General features: G+C 37.4%; 1 protein-coding gene across 15 annotated transcripts in view; it reads left to right on the forward strand.

Annotated features, from left to right (window-relative positions):
* Nucleotides 1–21,613, forward strand: part of ADD3 (adducin 3) — a 180,877-nt gene that overhangs the window by 135,602 nt on the left and 23,662 nt on the right. For all 15 annotated transcript variants that reach the window (XM_069098925.1, XM_069098933.1, XM_069098926.1 and 12 more), the window contains one exon: nt 12,859–13,079. In XM_069098925.1, coding sequence (XP_068955026.1) covers nt 12,885–13,079 — 195 coding nt within the window. In that variant the 5' untranslated portion in view covers nt 12,859–12,884. The remainder of the gene's footprint in view (nt 1–12,858; nt 13,080–21,613) is intronic.

The raw sequence follows: 21,613 nt of genomic DNA on the forward strand, positions 1-21,613 counted from the left end.
TGTGTTAAGTGTCTGAGGCCGGATCCGAACCCAGGTCCTCCTGACTCCAAGGCTGATGCTCTATTCACTGTGCCACCTAGCCTCCCCTTGGATGCATTCTTAAGAGAGTCAGTGTTTTAGGATTTAAATTCCCTGTTGGAAGGTATGTATTATAGATGTTTTTGTTTTCATCAGTCAAAGAACATTGTGCTTTCCCAGATGTACAGTATAGAGATATATAAAAGCCATGACCTACATGTTACCCTCAAAAAGCTTGAGAATGCTTTCATCATTCTCTAAAGCTGACATCGGTATGTGCTCTATATGGCCTCCAACACTAGTCTATCATCAAAGCCTCTCCTTCTAAAAAGTAGTTAACATTTATCTAGGATTAAGAACTTAGATCTCTCTTAACATTCATGCTTTAATAGATTCTTAGTTTAATGTAATCTTGAACACAGCTCCATCATTTGAGTATATTTTATCTGTGTTAACTGGCATTGGACTAATTTATATTTGTGTCCATTAATTCTAATGATTTTACAGTTAAAGTGGTTCAGATGATTTTATGAAACTAGCATACTAGTTGCATCTTGTTTTACTAATATAATAATGGCTTTAGCAAGGTAATAATATGAATATATTAAATACAACTTTGGAACAGATTCATTCAATGTTGCATAGTAATACTAATAGCATATTCATATAGTACCCTAAGGATAAAAAGTGATTTGTATTCATTATAATTATTTTATTCTCCTTTATACTCACTATTTCACTTTATAACTATCTTATTTGATCTTGAAACACCCTTATATAGTGCAGATTTTATCAGCTCCATTTTATAGCTAAGAAAAGCAAGAGCTAGAGTTCAGAAATAAAGAGCTTTGCTTAATATCACGGATCTGGTAAATGATAAAGCAGGATTTGAACCCATACCTTCTGACTCTTAAGTTCAGTGTGCTGGATATCACACAGCACTGCTTCTCTCTCAATCTAAATATGCAATGCACTGTGAAATATTCCTTCCAATTTCTGTTTCTGCCCATCTTTCTTTCTCTTTCTTTTCACTCACTCCACCTTCTAAATGACTGGTCATAACTTTGCATTTCTGGACTGTTTCATCCATTTGTGTCATAAACCTATGGTTGTTTAAACACATTTTATGGTAATTAATTAAAAAAATATCTGGACAAGATTTTTTAAAATAAGTTTTATTTAGGGAAGTTCATAGCATTAACAAATATTTTTCTGGCATTAATGTCGAAGGCTATTTTTTAAAATCATCAATTAAAAGAAAACCATATAGGAATTTTTTCTGAAAGCAATATAGAATGATAGTCATGGTTGGTTTTTCAGACATGACAGAGTTATAAGGAGGATCAAATCCAGAATCTAGGCTATTTAAAGTATCAACTGGAAATGGGTATATTTGGAATCAGTTGTTTGATCCATAGAATCTTAGAATCACTTCCTTTCTTTCAGACTATGACAGCAGTCACATCTCAAACTCTGACCCTTTACCCAAAGCAAGGGTAACTATTATTGTTAGACTGTTTGCAGAAATAATGAATACAACTAAAGATCAAAATTACAAATGCTGTACATCTGTTTACATGTGTCTTGGAGGATATATTCACAATGAATAAAATTCATTGAATTTTAGAGTTTGAAGGGGACCTTTGATCATATAACCTAACTCCATTGTATAGATAGATGAATAACGTAAGGCTTAGAGAGGAAAATTACTTAGACAAAGTCACATGGCTAGTCAACAGAAAACTTGCATCTAGAACCCAGTTCTTCCAGTTCAGTTTCCTCAGAAAGAAGTATGGTATTGTGGAAAGGATATTACAACAAAGATCTAAAAATTTGATCAGATAATAATTTAATTGGTATAGGTATTCCTACACAACTCCTCTATTCCTTCTAATCCTCTTGGCTCCTATTCATGTTTTCCCATAAATCTTCCACAGAAAATCTTATTTGGTATGCTATAAGGATTTGTCTTGTTCTTATAGTGTACTACAGATACCAGTGTACCCATAGGTCTGTCCATCATTGTCTCTCATTCTCTCTTAACAAATGGCCCATATCCTTTTCTGGTCTCACATATATCTCATCTGCAAATCACTGTTGGTAAATTGCTAGTCTTTAATACCCACCATTCACATTCCATTGTTCTTTAGATACTACTGAAATTTTGGTATCATAGTATCAATGAGAGAATATTAGTGTTATTAAGAAGGGTTTGTTATAACACAAGTAGTTTGAAATTATTGAAAGTACTACATGGGGTCCCAAGGAGCACAATAGTACATGATCTCTTCCTGCTACTCAGTTTCAGGCTGAACTTATCCTTGCATTTCACTTGTCCAAAATATACATATTGAGGTACATTTTCCTTTTTAAAAATAATTGAACACTTGCTTCATTCATGGTTTGAATTTTCTAGGATACTAATTTAGTTGCTATTCTCCCACCTCTGCATTTTTACTGGTTATCCCATATGGTCAGACTGCTCTCCCTCCTCATATCTGCCTCCCGGCTTCCCTTGTTTCTTTCAAGTTTCAGCTAAAATCCTACCTTCTGCAAGAAGCCTTTCTCAGTGCGCCTTAATATCTGTGCCTCCACTCAGAAATTTTCTCCAATTTACTCCACATATTTTGTCTGTACTTAGTTGTTTGCATGTTGTCTCCCCCATTAAGATGTCAACATCTTGAGGGCAGGGACTGTTTTTGCCTTAGTTGACTGGGTAACTGACTTACTTGTTCTTATCTCTGTTTGACTTAAACCTGGCTTTTAGCAAGAAATTTTAAAAAGGAAAAATTTCTCAATAAATGCAAAACTGATTAAATACTTCTCCTTGCTCTGGCATGTAAAGATTGGTCCCCTGTTATGAACAAGGCCCATTAAAACTGTTTTCATAAAATTTATTCATGTCTCCCAGGACAAGTTCCCCATTTTACTGTCCTTGATTTGAAGAAATTTTTATATAAGCCCATTTTCTATTCCATAACTATTCTCAGATTGTTCGCGATGAAAAATGTTTTGCAGTTACCACTAACAGAATCCATGCTTTTTCCTTCAGAGACAATCTAGTTACTTCAGATAAACTACTTAAAATACCTCCTCCTCTGGAAGCTGGGTTTCACAGTGTGTTAGGAAAGATAACTAGAGCACAGACTATGCATTGATTTCTTTACATGTTTTACACCAAGTTAAATCAGCAATTTTGCAGTTTCTGTTGCAGAAGGGGCTGTGTTAAATAACATCAAAGACATTAGGTGAGGATTCATTAGACCAACCATGTGTCTGTGAAGAAATGGTTAATTTTATGAGGTCTATGAAGATTTGGTAGTAGAATTATAATGAGTTATTAGACTTTATTAGAATTAGTTACAGGTCCTTTTCCAAACTGTAGCACTGTCACCAGTACTAATAGCAATTGTTTTATCTTTATGAAAGCCAAGAATGAACTAATAGTAAAAGAATCATATCACTTCTTAGGCACATCTATATATGTGAACAGTTTAGGGGCCTAAACATATTTTCTATAATACTCATTGACTTATTTTTTAAAAGAAACTATTTCAGAAAAATTTGCTTCTGAGGAATAGAGACGAAACTGTCTTTGTTTTAAAATGTTATTTAGTTTTATTTTGAACCTAAACACAAATAAAATGGGCATTTCCACATAGTAAAATAGAAAAAGATTGTACATGAGACTGCAGATCTCTGTTATGTACAGCTTGCTTTTTAAAAAGTACATAAGAGAGGATGTGGGAAAATTGGGACACTAATGAACTGTTGGTGAAGTTGTGAACTAATCCAACCATTCTGGAAAGCAATTTGGAACTATGCCCAAAGAGTTATAAAACTGGTCATACTCTCTGATCTAGCAATAGCAGTATTAAGTCTGTATCCCAAAGAGATCAAAAAATGGAGAAAGGGGACCTATTTGTACAAATATTTGTAGCAGGTTTTTTTGTGGTGACAAGGAAATGGAAACTGAGGGTATGCCAATCAATTGGGGAATGGCTGAACAAGTTGTACTATATGATTGTAATAGAATACTATTGTGCTATAAGAAACAACAAGCGGTATGATTTTAGAAAAACCTGGAAAGACTTACATGAAGTGAGCAGAGCCAGGAGAACATTGTACACGGTAACAGCAACACTGTACAATGATCAATGAATGACTTAGCTATTCTTAGCACTCCTGTGATCCAAGACAATCCCAAAGGTCTCATGATGAAAAGTGCTCTTCACCTCCAGAGAAAGGACTCATGGAGTCTGAATGCTGACTAATGCATACTATTTTTCACTTTATTTTTTTTTGGGGGGGGGGGTTTCAAGTTTTCCTCCACAAAATGACTAATATGGAAATATGTTTTACATGATTGCACATGTACAACCTATATCAGATTGATTATTTAGTTTCAGGGATGAGGGAGAGGGGGGATGGAGGGAAAGAATTTGGAACTCAAAATTAAAAAAAAAAACCCAGATGTTAAAAATTGTTTTTACATGTAACTGGGGGAAAAATATTTTTGAAAGTAAGTAAGAAATTCAAACTATAGCTATCAAAGGTTGGCTCTGCTTCTTTCTGACCTCCCATCTGGTCTCTGTTATATATATATATATATATATATATTTTTTTTTTTAAAAGATGCTTCAATAACTTTTTTTTGTTTGGTTGGTTGGTTTTTTGCCCCCAGTCTCCTCATCACTTTCTCCTCTGTACCTCTCAAAAAGAAAATAAAAACAAAGACCTTGTAACAAATATTCATAGTAAAACTAAACAAATTTTCTCATTGACTGTGGCTAGAATTGTTTTGTAAAGCTACCTACCAAAGAGCAGTTTTGAATTTTTTGGTTGAATTTCTTCAAACTAGCTGGAAAGGTTACTTGGGAGAGCTATTACTAGGAAGCTAGTTTGAAAACAAAGACTTTCTCAAAGATAATTGACTTAGCGACTAAGATTTTGTCTGATTCTTATAATGTTTGGTAACTGTTTCCTACCTCCTACATCACATTCCGTGTCTCTGACACTGTGGTAAGGTTGTTATTTGATTGGGGGAGGCGGGGAGGAGTCTTGGTTAATGAAGTATATGTTTATTTTAACATCAATTTGGAACAGAGATGAAATTTCCCTAACACATACTTCAATGCAAAATCTTTTAGGGAAAAGAGCCTTTAGTAGGGAAACACCAACAGCTGCGAAAGTCCAACAGGATAACTCATAATTCTTTGTACCTTATTCTTGATACATATTTTAAATTTTACTTTTGTGATGCACATAGTTGCTATTCAGTATTACAGAAAACCCCCATTAAATTATCAAATTCAATAGAGAAGATTAAGCTTGCAAGAAATTATTATACATGATTGTGTGTGTGTGTGTGTGTGTGGAGAGAGAGCTATTTCTGAATGCAAATTCTAGATGGGCACAACCAAAAGCAGACATCCCCTGACACATAAGCAGCCCAAAATAGCTCACTTGAAAGAACCCTTTAGTAACCCTTCATTTGCGTCAGCTACACATCCCTGATTTTCTTATTACGGTCCCAACTTCAAGCATGCTGTTCTATTGTCCTTATATTCTAGCATCCTGGAAATTCTATTATTTTGACATATGTGGTATTCATCCATGCAAGGTAGCACAGACAGGAACTCCCACAGAGTGATGGAGGGATACAGGATGCTACAGATAAAAGCACTGAATGGCTATCCTCTTAGACTTTGGGAGGGTCTTAAACCCCTTAGACCTTAAACATTGTCTACTAAATTTGACCTGGGCTCAGTGTTGTCCCATTCAATCCTTTGAATTGAGACCTAAGCGCAAAGTTTTCTGAACTTGAGGTCAGAAGTCATAGATTGAATTCCGACTCTAGGTTTGTAATCTTTTAAAAAAATTTTTAAATTCAGTTTTGTTTCAGTTTCAAATTATTTCCCTCTTCCTACCCCCTCCTTGCCTATTGAGAAGGCAAGGAAAGGAAGGCTCAATATAAATAAGTATGCTCATGCAAAACAAAGTCTTACATTGGTCATGTCCACAAAAAATTAATAAAGGGAAATATACTTCAGTTTGTACTCTGAGTCCATCAGTTCTGACTCTGTGTGTGGAGAGTATGTTTCATTATGAATTCTTTGAAATTATGATTGGTCATTGTAGAGTTACTAAGTCTTTCAGAATTCTTTTATTTTTCTTTTTGGAGGGAGGAAGATAGGGCAGTTGGAGTTAAGTGCCTTGCCCAGGGTCACACAGCTGGTAAGTGTTAAGTGTTGGAGGTCAGATTTGAACTCAGGTCCTCCTGACTACAGGGCCGATGCTCTATTCACTGCACCACCTAGCTGCCCCAAAATTCATTTTTTTTACAATGTTTTTGTTGTCGTATAAATTATTCTGGTTCTACTCACTTTACTTTACATCACTTCATACAAATCTTCCCAAGTTTTTCTGAAACCATACCTTTCATCGTTTCTTACAGCACAATAGTATCCATTACATTCATATACCTTGATTTGTTCAGTCACTCCCCAATTGATGAGCATCCCCTCAGTTTCTAGAGTGGCTGTAAATATTTATGTACATTTGACTCCTTTTCTTCTTTCTTTGATACCTTTGGAGGTATAGACCTAGTTTAGCTATGTAATCTTAGGCAAATCATTTAATCTCGGTAGATCTGTGTGTTCTCATCTGTAAAATGGGATTAATAAGAGCATAAGAAAGAAGGCTGGGGTTTGAATCTTGCCTTTGAGGCTTACTACTTTCCAGTAGTACTAAATCTTTTTTGGGGGGAAGAGCCTTTTGTAGGCCATGGTTTCTTTTAGAGTTCATTGTAAACAAGAAAGCCCTATATAAATATCACCTTTTATTATTAAGAGGAACAAGTTTATATCTTGCTTCCTCCCTAGCATTTCTCTTGATCAACCTCTCCCTACCACTACCCAAATTCTTGTCTCCATTATACAATGGTGGGGACTATACTGCCAATCCCAGACCTGTACATGGAAACCATCTACTGCAGGAACATCCTGGTGCATGATTAGCAAGGAAATGCCAGGCTACAGGGTCAGGGTGGGGATACACTGAGGGATCAGCACATGGTCTAATGAGCAATGCACCTGGTCAAGCTATTAAGTCACTCTGAGAAATTTACAGTCTGCTGAACTGGACAGCTTCCTAGAATAGTTAGGCATTTACTTAAGACCAGGCCAGTGCAGTGTTGTTGTTTTACTATAAGGGGTGGGGAGGGAATATTCATTTATAAAGTGCTTGTTATATGCCAGGCCCTGTGCTAATAAACATTTACAGATATGGTCTCATTTGATCCTCATGACAACCCTGTCAAGTAGGTGCTATTCTTATCCCCATTTTACTGTTGGAAGAAACTGAGGAAACAGAGGCTAAGTGACCTGCCCCTGTTCACATAGCCAGTAAATATTTCTGAGTCTGGATTTGAACTCAGCTTCCTGACTCTAGGCTCCAAACTCTACCTACACTAGCTGGCTGCCAAACCTATACCAGTTGCTGGTCCTTGATCACTGTTGCCTGCGCCACCACCTCTATGACTCCCTTTTGCAGGCCAGTTTTAAGTATCTCCTATAGAATACAATTGCCAAACATAAGAGTCTGCCAGCTAGAGCAGGTATGCAGCAAATGCAGGTCCATTTGTCCAAGATGACGTAACTGCTCTGCAGAAGAAACACATACTTTTACTGGCTGTAGAATTCATCATAGTCCACAAGAGGAGTCAGTAAAGGTGCTCTGTGACAGACCAATAGCTAGGTACCATACAGTGTGCAGCCATCTTCATCTAGGCATTTAAAGTCAATCAACAAAGCATTTCAGTTGTTGCTATACATCCTATCCAACTCTTTTGGGGTTTTCTTGGCAAAGATACTGGAGTGGTTTGCCATTTCTTTCTCCAGCTCATTTTATTTTATTTTATTTTCAAATGCTTTATTAACTTCTGATTTACATCATTCATTTCCTCCAGATTTTGAATTAAAAATGTTCTCCCCATTTTTCCCTTGCCCACCGCCCCAAAAATAGCAGACCCACAGGATATCCCCTCCTCCAATCTGCTCTCTCCCATATCTTCTCCCATACCCACTGTGACTTTTCCAGTAGGGCTTGGTGGATCTCTATGCCCCAGTGCCTGTATATCTTATTTCCCAATTACATGTAAAATAGTATTAATAATAGAGTATATATATATATATATATATATTTTAAACATTTGATTTTAAAACTTTGAATTCCAGATTCATTCCCGTCCTCCCTTGTCACCCACCCTTACTGGGAAGATAAGCAGTTCGATATAGGTTGTACATGTGTAGCTAACGCAAAACATTAACATATTAGATATATTGTAAGAGACTGACTATATTTCCCTCCCTCCTATCCCACCTCCCACTTGTTCTATTCTCTACTTTGATCCCATCCCTTTTCAAAAGTGGGTGCTTCCAACTTCCCTCCCCCCCCCGCCTGCCCTCCCTTCCATCATCTCCCCTTCTCATCCCCTTCTCCCGTATTTTCCTATAGGGTGAGATACCCTATGTAGTGTGCATTTCATTCCCTCCCCGAGCCAAATTCAATGAGAATAAGGTTGACCCATTCCCTTTTGCCTGCCTTCCTATTCTTCCCCTCCATTGTAACCCATTTTCCCTTGCCTCTTCTAAATGAGATAGTTTGCCCCATTGTGTCTCTCCCCATCTCCTCTCATTTTATTCCTCTCTCACCTGTTAATTTCACCTTTTAAATATCATCCTTTCCTATTAAATTGGTCCTGGGCCCTCTATGTATACCTGTAAACATATATGCACACATTCACATATGTATTCATATGCCCGTATACCCTCCAATATAGACATATATATGACACATATATATATAAATACATATATATATATATAGAACATATATATATTTCTATTCCCTTCAACTATTTTCATATTGAAAAAAGTTTCATCAGTTACAATTATCGTTTTTCCATCTAGGAATGTTAATAGTTCAACTTTGATAAGTTCCTTTTGATTTCTTTTCCCTGTTTACCTTCTCATGCTTCTCTTGCTTCTTGTATCTGAATGTCAGATTTTCTATTCAACTCTGGTTTTTTCATCAAGAATGCTTGAAAGTGGGGTGGCTAGGTGGTGCAGTGAGTAAAGCACCGGCCCCAGAGTCAGGAGGACCCAAGTTCGGTTCTGGCCTCAGACACTTAACACCCACACAAAAAAGCTAGCCGTGTAACCTTGAGCAAGTTACTTAACCCCAATTGCCTTCCAAAGGCAAAAAAAAAAAAAAGAATGCTTGAAAGTCCTCTATTCCACTGAATGACCATATTTTCCCTGAAACATGATACTCAGTTTTGCTGGGTAGGTAATTCTTGGTTTTAATACCAGCTCCTTTGCCCTCTGGAATATCATATTCCAAGCCCTTTGATCCCTTAATGTAGAAGCTGCCAGATCCTGTGTTATCCTGATTATGTTTCCACAATATTCAAATTGTTTCTTCCTGGCTGCTCATAATATTCTCTTCTTGATCTGGGAACTCCGGAACCTGGCTATAATATTCCTAGGAGTTTTCTTTTTGGGATCTTTTTCAGGAGGTGATTGGTGGATTCTTTCAACCTCTGTTTTGCCCTCTGGTTCTAAAACATCAGGGCAGTTTTCCTTGAGAATTTCTTGTAGGATGATTTCTAGGTTCTTTCTTTGGTCATGGCTTTCAGGTAGTCCAATAATTTTTAAATTATCTCTCATGGATCTATTTTCCAGGTCAGTGGTTTTTCCCATGAGATATTTCACATTGCCTTCTATTCTTTCATTTGTTTGGATCTGTTCAACAGCATCTTGATTTCTCACAAAGTCACTAGCTTCCATTTGCTTCAATCTAATTCTGAAGGAATGATTCACCTCAGTGAGCTTTTGAGATTCTTTTTCCATCTGGCAAATTGAGCTTTTTAAGGCATTCTTCTCTTCATTGCCTTTTTGAGCCTCTTTTGCCATTTGAGTTAGTCTATTTTTTAAGGTATTATTTTCCTCAGTCAGGCTGTTGACTCTCATTTCATAATTTTCTTGCATCGTTCTCATTTCTCTTCCCAATTTTTCCTCCACTTCTCTTAGGTGCTTCTTAAGGTCCTCTATGGCTTATAACCAGCTTGTATTTTTCTTGGAAGCTTTTGGCGCAGGAGTTCTGACTTCACTGTCTTCCTCCTGTTCCATGCTTTGATCCTTTTTGTCCCCAAAATAGGAGTCTAATGTTGTATTGCTTTGCTTGGTTTGCTTCCTTTGCCTGCTCATTTTGCCACCCAATTACTTGACTTTTGGGCTTTTTGCCACAGTAGGACTCTGCTGCCAGACAGGGGAGCTTCGTCCCAAATGCTGGGGTTTTCTCAGCTGCCAGAGGTATTAGTTGGGTGCCCTCTCTGAGGCCTCCACACACTCTGGCAAGCTGGTCACACACCCCAGGACCTCCACCCTAGACCGCAATCCAGATCCAAGCAGGTTAAAGCAAGAGCAATTACCCCTCAGACTTGTCTCTTGGTCTCCCTACACTCTGCAGGCCAGGAGCTGAAGCTGCCACATGGGGTCGGCTATACAGCTGTGGCTCCTCAGTGGCTTCTTGTCCTGGGGGAAGAGGCCAATGCACTCCCAACTACTGGATCCCAAAATTCACAGTGCACTTACCTCTCACTTTGTCCTTGGAATCTATGTGTTGATAATTCAGCCACAGCTGCTGGTGATCTGGAGTCCCTCCAGCCCCTGGTTGGTCAGGCCTGTCCTGGGGTAAAACCTCAGGTGGGGCTGGGGTCAGCTCCCAGAGTGCTGAGCTGGCTGATTCCTGCCAGCCTGCTGGGCTGTCCTTAGCAGGAGGTTAGCTTCTTTGTGTCATTTTGTGGGTTCTGTAGCTCCAAAGTTTGTTCAGAGTCCTCTTTTACATGAATTGGGGGAGGTGCAAGCTGGAGTCCCGCAAAAGTCCTGTTTGTACTCAGCCATCTTGACTCCACCCCCTCCATTGATGACTTAAAAACTTCCACTGGCTTTTGATTGCAGCTTTCCTTTCAAGAAGGTGGGACCCCTACTTTAAAAAAAAAATTACTTCTTTCTCCTTTGACTCGTATTATTCTTTGTGAATTTTTGAAAAAGCTACTAAACTGAAGAATAGTAATAGAATCTAGTAAAGCTGCAACATAATAAAAATATACATAATCCACAAAAGATTGGGGGGCCACCAAATATGGAGACTCATAAGCCTAAAAATATTGCAATTATTCATGAAAAAAATATATATATGTATGTATTCAGAATCCTAGAAGCTCAGATTTGGAAGAGACCTCAGATTTCACTTAATCCAAACCTTACCTGAACAAGATTCTCCTCTCCTCACTGATAAGTGTTCATCCAGCCTTGACTTGAAAGAACTCTACCAAGGAGGAAACCGCTACACACTTTTTGGAAGTCTCTCCTTATATCAAACCTCAAGGTGTCTCTTTGTAGCTTTCACCAATCCCTCTTAGTTACACTCCTTGGCACCAAGCAGAACAAGCATGGCTGCTCTTGGATATGACTGCTCTGCAGATATTCAAAGAGAGTTATCACATTCTTCTCTGTCTTCTCCTGTTTAAACATCCATCACTACTTCCTTTCATTAGTCCTCATGTGGCATGATTTGGAGGCCATTCACCCTTTTGGTTGCTTTAAAATGTGACCTAGATGTCTCCTTATATACAGTTTAAGATTGCACTAAGTTGGGGGCAGCTAGGTGGCGCAGTGAATAGAGTACTGGCCCAGGAGGACCTGAGTTCAAATTCAGCCTCAGACTTACTACACACTTACTAGCTTTGTGAGTTGGGCAAGTTACCTAACCCCAACTGCCTTGCCCTACCCCCTCCAAAAAGAAAAAAAAAGATGGCACCAAGTTTCTGGGCTTTCATATCATACTGTTGAATTACATTGAGCTTTTTGGCCACTAAATCCCAGATCCTTTTTACTTTTTAAAGAAGTTTTAATGATGTGTTTTGTCTTTATATAACAAACATGACCAGATCACCCCCACTCGGAAGTCCCTTGTAACAAAGTAAAACAATTAAGCAAAACTAACAATGTGGTTACCTCGTTTGTAGTACCACTCAGTTCTCATTTCTTTTACTTAAGAGAAATGTAATTTCTCTCCCTCCCACCACCCCACACCGTACTGAAAGAAAGGGAGAAAAGAAAAGAAAAAAAATTTGGAACACATATACAGTCAAGCAAAACATATCACTTCATTGGCTATAAGCAAATACACATGCATACACACACCTTTTAATCTACCCACAATTTTCATTTCCCAAGGAATTTGTTGAATTGTTTAGAAAATCCTGATATGTTTTTTCTACTGTGCTGGCTAATTAATTGTCACTGGAAAAAAGTGAACCTGTTGAATAAAACCAAGGTTTAATTCTATCAAGGAAACAAAAAGGATTACTGTGGATCATAATGATATAGATCTGATTTTGTTCAGATAAAAAAGTACCCACAGAATAATAGATATTATCAACAAGAAATATGGTTTTTATAATACCCTAATTTTCTAGTTTGTAATCACTATTTTCTTTCATACTTTTTTTTTTTTGGCAATTAGTTGATTCTAGTATCATGATTTAGCTGATTGTTTTCATCAGCTTCCAAAACATAGTTTGCAGTTTGGAATCATTACCTAGGAGATCTTCACAAAGATAGAACTTGATCTGATTTCATTTGAGAAACTGATCTATCTGCGGATGTTGCCATCATTACTAGAAGGACAAGAACCCTTCTCTGCTTGTCCTCTTTAAGTTAGATTTTATAATGACCTTAATGTCCCCTATTTCTCTTTTTCTTGATGCAGGTGACAAGAATTGGCAGCCTTGAAGCATGAGTTCAGATGCTAATACAGGAGTGATCACGACTCCTCCGCCTCCCAGCATGCCTCACAAAGAGAGGTATTTTGATCGCATCAATGAAAATGACCCTGAATACATTAGGGAAAGGAATATGTCTCCAGACCTAAGACAAGACTTCAATATGATGGAACAAAGGAAGAGAGTCACTCAGATCCTACAAAGTCCTGTGAGTCAAAGCAATTTAAAGAAACTATAATTTTTCTTCCTGCCTAGGAACATTGACCTGTAGAAGTGGAAAACTCAAAATGCCCCATCGAGAAAGGAAATCAGGATGAGGATGGGCATGGAGGAAGTCCCAGTGGCCCCCAATCCTTTCAGAAAAGCAGACAGCTAATTTATATGTTTGGCTTGTAAAGACTTAAGAACAAACTAGCATTCACTAGGCATTACTTTTTCTTGTGAATTTTCTGGGTGCTATGCTTCATTAGGGAAGTATAAAAGCAACTAGTGAGCTCAAGGACATGGAGCTCAGGCTGGGAAATCACTGAAGTGCAGAAAGGCATGACTGATGTAGTAGGAATCAAGACCTTGGTGAAATACAGCTTATGCACAAATGTCATCCTTCCTGTGCATACCTGGATGTTTTGAAGGGGGTTGGAGAAAGGCATGAGAGAGGGGGAGGAAAGGATGATTTTGTTATCTGAAACCTATTTTTATAACACCAAACCCCAGCCTGACTAAGCTGATTTTAAAAGCATACTAAGCTATAATAAGGCAGAGTAGAGGTCAATAGATATGTGGGCTTTGTCAGGAAGGACTGGGTTCGAGAGCTGCCTCTGACATGTATTAGATGTATGAACCTTGGCAACTCACATAACCGCTCAGTGCCCTGGGCAGTTCCCTAAGACTAAAAATTGTAGAGAAAATGAGGACCTGCATTATTTTCTCTCTTTAAATAACGTTATACCCATGAAATCAGAAGTCTAGCCCCTCTCACTAACAGGCTGTAATCCTTCTTTGAGAAACAACCAGATTGTCTGAATGATCTCTAAAAGAATTGTTACTGTTGCTCTAACTCCAGAGTAAAATTGCAGAGGCCATGTGTTGGTTGTGAAGGATGAGAGGGAAGCCTAATTGAACATAATTGAAAACCACAGTAGTGCTGAGAATACACATACTTTTCTCCACAGGTGATAGAAGGATCATGGAGTCTCAGCATGTTTTCACTACAGGCTCCAACTCAGCTCAGGTGGCTCTTGGATGAACCCTTTTTGTGACTCAGTTTTTTGGATAACGATAATATAAGAGTATTTAAACTTTCAAGTACTGTATTGTAAAGGATTGCTCAAATTTGTTAATGCAGTCAGACTGGCTTGTTATGTGCACAGTGAACTCAAAGCTGCATTCAGAATGAAATTAACATGGCCCTGAGGCATCATTCCAGTGCTTATGGTCATGTGAAACCCAGTTTGGGAATATTGGATTTCTAACTGATATTAAAATGAGTATGTAGGCATTGAGATGTTCAAGGTGACTGTAGTAAATGATTTCTCTTATTTCGTATGGGTGAAATCTAGCAAAATTTGAATCAAAAGCAGACTGGGGATTCTCCCCGAAAGCAGCTCGTGCAAAAAAGTGACTCAGACTAATAGCCATGGGGCCTACTTGTAAAGGGAGTAGCAAATACTAGAAGATTTTGGAAGTGGAGCACTTCAGGGGAAAGATGAGCTTTTCAAGTTGAACATTAGTTCTTTCTAGCCTCTATTAACGGTAGAGCTTAGACAGATGCAATTTCTAAAATAAAAGACTAAGGACAAAAAGAGAATTCAGGAGTGAGCAAATACCTGTTTTTAAAAATAAGTTGCACCTTTTCTATTAAGTAAATACTACAATGGTGTATTAACTTTGTTGATCATTTTCAGCTGAATTCAAATAGCTCAAATGGCAAGAAGACTAAACTGTATTAACCAGTTAGAGTGGCAAATTGAAGTTACTTAAAGAAGATAGACTTGAGAATCCTTACCTATCCTTGAGAATTGAGAATCCTTACATGAGTCCTTACATATTGAGGTTATTTATGAAATACACTCAGAATAGATTATTGACCCTTAGCTATATGGGACAAAATAAATTTGTGTAAGGAAATGTGTGTCTTCGGATCTTTTGTTTTGTCCTGCAGTTTAGTGGATGTAGAATCAGGTAAGAACTCCCACCTCATTGTTGGCTTTTTCTTACTAACCTACCTAGGTTCTGACTCTGACAAGCCAGTTGTTTAATTTTTTTTTTTGTTTTCCTCATTTGCAAATTGGAAGGTCCTGTTGATAGAGAGCTGAGGCAGCCTCAGAGTTCAAAAGTCAGGTTCAGGTCCCACCTCTGACACATAATGGCTTTGTAACCCTGGGCAAATCATGTAAGCTCTTGGTATCCTAGGCAACTCTCTATGACTATAAATTGCAGAGAAAAAGCCAGTTTCCATTGGTAAAGAGACTTTCTTCGTGGAGGAATTCCCTGTGCCAAGGAAATCACAGGTTCATTCTCTATCCCCCCACCCCACAACTATTTGGAAATTGGCTTAACAATATTGGTTATCTTTACACCTAATGGAGATGAATAAATAATGACTTAGATCAGTCTTATGGATCTTCACTTTCCAACTGGCTTTGTGAAGTTAGTCATTTTTGGCCAGGTGACTAGTAAAGAATAAAAGGTGCCTGTATGATACCTCCTGAGGGAAGAAAAGTAGGCAGTGATTTAATTTTTTAAAATAAATTATAGGCAGATGATTCTTCAAAATCCTGACCAGTGAGTCTAAAATCTTGTGCATGAGACCTTTGGGAGAAAGTTTGCTACTTTTTTCAGATCTCTACCTTAGTACTATGTTAATAATAACAGCAGCTAGCATTTATAAATCATTTTAAGGTTTGCGAAGTGCTTCACATATGTTAACAACCCTGTGAAGTAGGTGCTTTTATTATCTCCATCTCACAGATGAGGAAACTGAGACAAAGAGAGGTTAAGTAACTTGCCCAGGGTCACACAGCTATTAAATGTCTGAGAAAGGATTTGAACACAGGTCTTCCTGACATCAATCCAACATACTCTATCCACTGTACCTCCCATGAGTCCCTACGTCTACTAAATTAGAGTATTAAGTCATAATAACCTTGAGTCCTGTGAGGTATCTCCTCTTTAATGATCTTAAATGATGAAGTAGAGCCATACATTATGCTATACTCAACTCTGGAGCCCCAGATTCAAATCCTTCTGAGTTTCACACTGATTTGGTTGACATAATTCTATCCCTGAAGAAACTTTGTTTTCTGGATTTCCATTTTATCATTCTAAAGGAACAACTGATTGTTGTTTGCTTTTTATTTTTTGCCAGATGAGGAGGATTCAGTGAAGTTTTTTTAAATGAGTTGTGATATGGATGAAGCCAAATATATGACAAAAGAATTAGGATTCAGAGGCCAAAGAGAATCTTTGGGTTTCCAATACAAACCTCTAATGGACCAAACATGGGAACATAGCTTCTTGAACCTGAAGACATACGAAAACTCTATTTGAACAGTAGAACAACTTTCTTCTCATATTAGAGCCAGAGGTTCTTAACTTTTCTGTGTGTGTCATGGACCCCTGTGGCAGTCAGTGAAGACTAAGGTCCTTTTCTCAGAATAATACTTTTACATGCATAAAATTATATACGTAGGGATGGACCTGAGTTCAAATGCGGCTTCAGACACTTAACACTTACTAGCCATGTGACCTTGGGCAAGTCACTTAACCCCAAATGCCCTGCCTTCCCCCCTCCAAAAAGCACACCAAAAAAAATTATATACATAGTATTACAAAGTAAACCAATTGTACTGAAATACTTTTTTTTTTAATATTTTTAAAAATCAAGTTTATGGACCCCAAATTAAGAATCCCTGTGTTTCTATAGAAATGCCTTCAGGGATGGTAGCAGTAAATCAGCAGCTTTGTATTATCAAAGTCTCATAAAAAGAAGAAAACCTGCCAATATGTGACAACATGGACTTCTGACTCCCACAGTAGTTGACAAAAGCTTCCTATTCTGGGGGCGGCTAGGTGGTGCAGTAAGTAAAGTGCCAGCCCTGGATTCAGGAGGACCTGAGTTCAGATCTGGCCTCAGACACTTAACACAAAAAAACTAGCTGTGTAACCTTGGGCAAGTTACTTAACCCCAGTTGCCCTCCAAAAAAAAAATGTCAAAAAAAAAAGCTCTTCAATCTATTCTTTTCCTTATTCTTCACCTGGGGCCACCCTATGCTTAAAAAAGTATAGGATCCATTCTCCTCTTCTTCAAATTGTGCTGTTCTTAATTTTTTTTTAATTGATCATTTGAGTCAGTTCTACTTCATAAGGACCTGTAGACTTCCTTTCTCATACCTACTCTTTGATCATTTGTGAGCATAATACAAAGGAGGAAGAGTCTTGTTTTCATGGGATTCCTGGTTCAGGATTTCATTTGGAGATTCTGAGAATATGCCATAACCAAGAAAAGGCAAGGATGAAAACTTAAAGAATTTGTAAATAATATATTTAAGTGTGCAGAAAAATCATTCATGTTGTTTCTATTTAGAATGGTCATCTAATATGGGAATCCCATGAAGATGAAAAATTCATCTATGTCTTCTTCACATTTCCTTGCCCCAAATGAGTTAACCAAACTCAAAAAGAACCAACAGCCCTATAAATGTTTTGAAAAGCTAGAAGTTTTACGAAAAGTTTTGAAGGCATAGTGCTGCACTAAAAAGCCACAATGACCACCTCAGTTCAGGCCTTCGTCACCTCTTACTTGGATTGTCACAATGCCCTTTCCTGCCTCACTTGTCCCTAGTCAGTCCTCCAAACTTTTGCCAAAGTGATTTCCTCTAAGCATGTATGTAACTATGTCATTCCCCTACTTGGTAGATCCCAGTGGGTTCCTTTTGCCTTCTAGGATAAAATATAAATTCCTCCATTTCATTTTTGAATCCCTTTACAACCTGGCTCTACTCTATTTTTCTAGCCTCACTGTATGTAACTCCTCCTATACTCTGTGATCTAACCAAACTGACCATACACTCCATCTCCCATGAGCCACCCCAAATACCTCCACCTAATAGAATCCTTCTCTTCCTTTAAGACACAAATCAAGTACTACCTTCTACATGAATGAAGCTTTCCTGATTCCAACTGTTAGCACCCTCCTACCCCAAATACTTTGTTTTTACTTGTATTTATTCACTTTAAAATTGCTCTAGATTACTAGATTACTTAATATTACATGTGTAATCTTACCCATTTGGATTTAAGCTTCTTGAGAGTAAAGATTGTTTCATCCTTTGTATTTTTTTCCCCAACACATAGTGGATACTTAATAAATGTTTATTGAGTGATTGATTGAGTGAAGAGGTGTGGGTATCTGCCACCGTTTCATTTCAAGGCCTCAGGCAATTAATTTTCCTTGCCTCTGTTTTCAGTGTGTGAAATTATAGACCAGGTTATATTTAGCCCCCTCCATCCAGTAATATTCTGTGATCCTAAGTACAAGTGACAAAAAACCTAAGCAGTATACATCTGAGAAATCAGAGGTGTAGCACAATCTTCCCTTTCCCTTTGCCATCCACAATTATTCCTATCCAGGACTTCAGACTTCAAATCCACTTTTCTTCAAATACTTCCTAGCTATTTCTTGACTACAACATGATATGTTATAATCTTCTTTTTCTTTTAACAGAAGAGAGAATATTTTTATAATGATCTTCATTCATGGTTACTAATCTTCACTACCACACAGTAAAAAATAGGTTTGTAGTCCTACATGCCTCTTATTTTAATTTCATGGCATAGCAAAAATAAGATATTCTTAAATAGAAAACTACTTTTATAAAGCTTAATGAGAAAATGAGTTAATAGAAATTTAAAAGCAGTCATAAAGTTAGTTTTTCTATAAAATGCTTTAAGGCAACTGAGAAAAACCCTAAGTTCTCTTTGATTTGTATAAACTCTGCATAGTGTCTATGGAAACACTAGATTGGAATGTATGGACTCTCCATAGACAAATAATGAAGTGCCCATGACAGACTGCAGGAATCAGGTGTAATCTCATTCCCTTGCTCATCAAGTCTTGGTGAGGTAAAGTCTAAATTCAAAAAACGGTAAAGAACTGGGTGGTCCTTGAGTTAGTAAAAAAATTTAAAGTTTCTCAACAGGCCTCAGTTAAACTTGACTGTTTAAAATGGAAAACAGCTGGTGGGCTTGAGAGAGGAAAAAAAAAATCAAGTTTCTGAGACTCCCCTCCACGAGAAGCAGTTTAGAGTGGTTAAAATAAATATTCAGTGTTATTTGCAGAATTAGGACAACAAGAGTATAGGTGGTGATAACTTAGGCATTTTGTGCCCTGAAAATTTTCAAATCAAAACAGTGTCAAATGCTATAAACACCTTAAAGTTAGGTGGAAATTCAAAGTCATGTATAATTCTAGTATGTATATGTATATAACCAAGGTCTAAAAATGCTAACAATATATCATAATTTGAATAGTTGGGAAATTCATGACTACCTATTTGGGTTTTGGGGAAAACTTAAGTTGTAGAAACTCTTTATCTTTGTGTGTGTTTTTCTCATACATTCTTTCCTTGAAAAGATGTCATACTGACCTTTTAACTTCATGTTAAGATACTGTCACAAGAGACAACTTACCCAGAAGACATATCTTTATGTTTTCTCCCTTTCAATAGGGAGTGATAATCTATTTTCCAAATGAATACATTACTTTATGAAGGAATTCTGAATTTATTTGTAATGCTTCTAATTCCCCTTCAGAGGAGATCTAATAACGTAATTGCAGAGTGCCTAGGGCACAGCTACTCTGTAATCTTTTCCTTTTCCCCTAGTTTTCCTCCCCCCCCAGTAATTACTTACTATGAGGTTATCCTTCCAGATGTATTTTTTAAAACACCAACCCTCTGCCATATTCCTGATATCCATCTGTGTTCTGGTAAATGATCCTCCATTGTGTAATGAAGTTGAATAAGACTGATAAATTAACCTTAATTTTGTTTTGTTTAAAATTCATTGAAATAGTTCGTTCTGCTTTTTTTTTTTAAATACCTTTACCGATTTTGTTTTCACATTTTCCATCTCTTTACTACTTCTTTCTCCTGAAAGCTGTGCCTGTTAGAATTTTTTTTAAACACTCAAAAGAGTATTTCAAAATTCTTTTCATTTTATTAAAGTCTTTTAAACATCTGTGAATGTGAATATACTAAGTATGAAAGGTTAACCTTAACCTGTGTGAACTTCAAACTCTGGAACTCTATGTATTTAAACACATACATTCTTCAGTTCTACCTTGAAAAAAACTTCCTCCTTCTAGTTTAAAACTTTTATTTTTCACCTGGTAACTTTAGCTGTGCTTTTCTGAATTGTTTTCTGGGATCACAACACTCATTTCAGGACACTGGGAATGAACTGAAGTTGTGGTCATTCATTTATATGCCCAGTGTTGAAGAATATGATGACTGTTTTCTTGCCATTACCTCAAAGTGAAGACCCCATTCCCCCACTAGATGATGGACAGGATAAATTACATGATGAGGATTTCTCATTAATGACTTTTAGCTGATGAATCTCTTTAAGGAAAAAAAAAGCACTACTTATATTTTATGAAATGAATCATTGCTATTGTGTACTCACCATCCAGATTAAAGTTGAAATTTCTTCCAGATTCTTGAATTTGAAGGTTATTGACATGGGAGAAAATAAGGTCTAACCAGGTGGATTTTTTCAATAGACACTTGTAAGTCTCATATGTTCTATGAACCGAAGTAAAGATGTGTAAGGCACAGTTTTTGCCTTCAAGGATCTAATAGTGTGAGAGAGTAGGCATACAATTAAAAACAGTATGAATAGTGTCCCTCCACTGAAGTCACAGCTTGGTGAGAAGGTAGCTAGATTCTCATAGATTTTGCCTGTAGAGTACATGCTTTTGGCAGGTCCTGCTGACATAGAAAGGCTTTGAGTACAGACCAAGCCACAGATTATACGTCATCTAAGGACTGAGCTGGTTAGGTTTCAAGAGGCTCACTGCTGGAAGGTTATTCACAAAGAGACAAATACTTTTGGCCACAGAGATTTGTGAAAGAGTTCACTAATATGTGAAGAGTTTGTTACCCCTGTGGAGGGAGGAAACGTAGACAAAGAAGAAGTCACAGAGCTCTGGAGCCCAAGGGCACTACTCGAACTCAGGGAGGCAGAGCTCTCTTTCCGCTGTAGTGATTAGGGTTAGGTAAAGCTTTTTGGAGCGGATATTTGAGCTTGGCCTTGAAGAATGGGTAGGAATTCAGAAGGCAGAGAAGGGAGATGGGAGGAATTTTTGACACAAGAAAAGACATAAATAAAGGAGTTGAAGCAAAAAAAACAAAAACGGAAAACATGCTCAGGAGATGGTAACAGGAATGAGTGTCTGTGTAATATCTAAAATTTATTTAGCACCACAAAGAATACAAAGTTCTTTAATGCATTATTTACACTTGAGTCTCAAAACAGTGTTGCAAAAGGGGCCCTGCAGGTATTATTATCTCTTTTTTACAGAGTGGAAATTCAGGATCAGAATAGTTAACTGGTCACCCAACTGTTAAGTCTCAGGAGCAGGATTTGAGTCTAAGTACCCCTTTTTCCAAGTCCCCCTTCTCTCTGTTGCTGAGGTTTTTTTTCCTCACAGTTTTGTGAGGTAAATAGTAAAAGTGTTAT

Source organism: Petaurus breviceps, unplaced genomic scaffold (genome assembly GCF_028583685.1).
Source record: "Petaurus breviceps papuanus isolate PSGF00001 unplaced genomic scaffold, PetGlider_PUasm1.0 37, whole genome shotgun sequence".
Classification (NCBI taxonomy): Eukaryota; Metazoa; Chordata; class Mammalia; order Diprotodontia; family Petauridae; genus Petaurus; species Petaurus breviceps.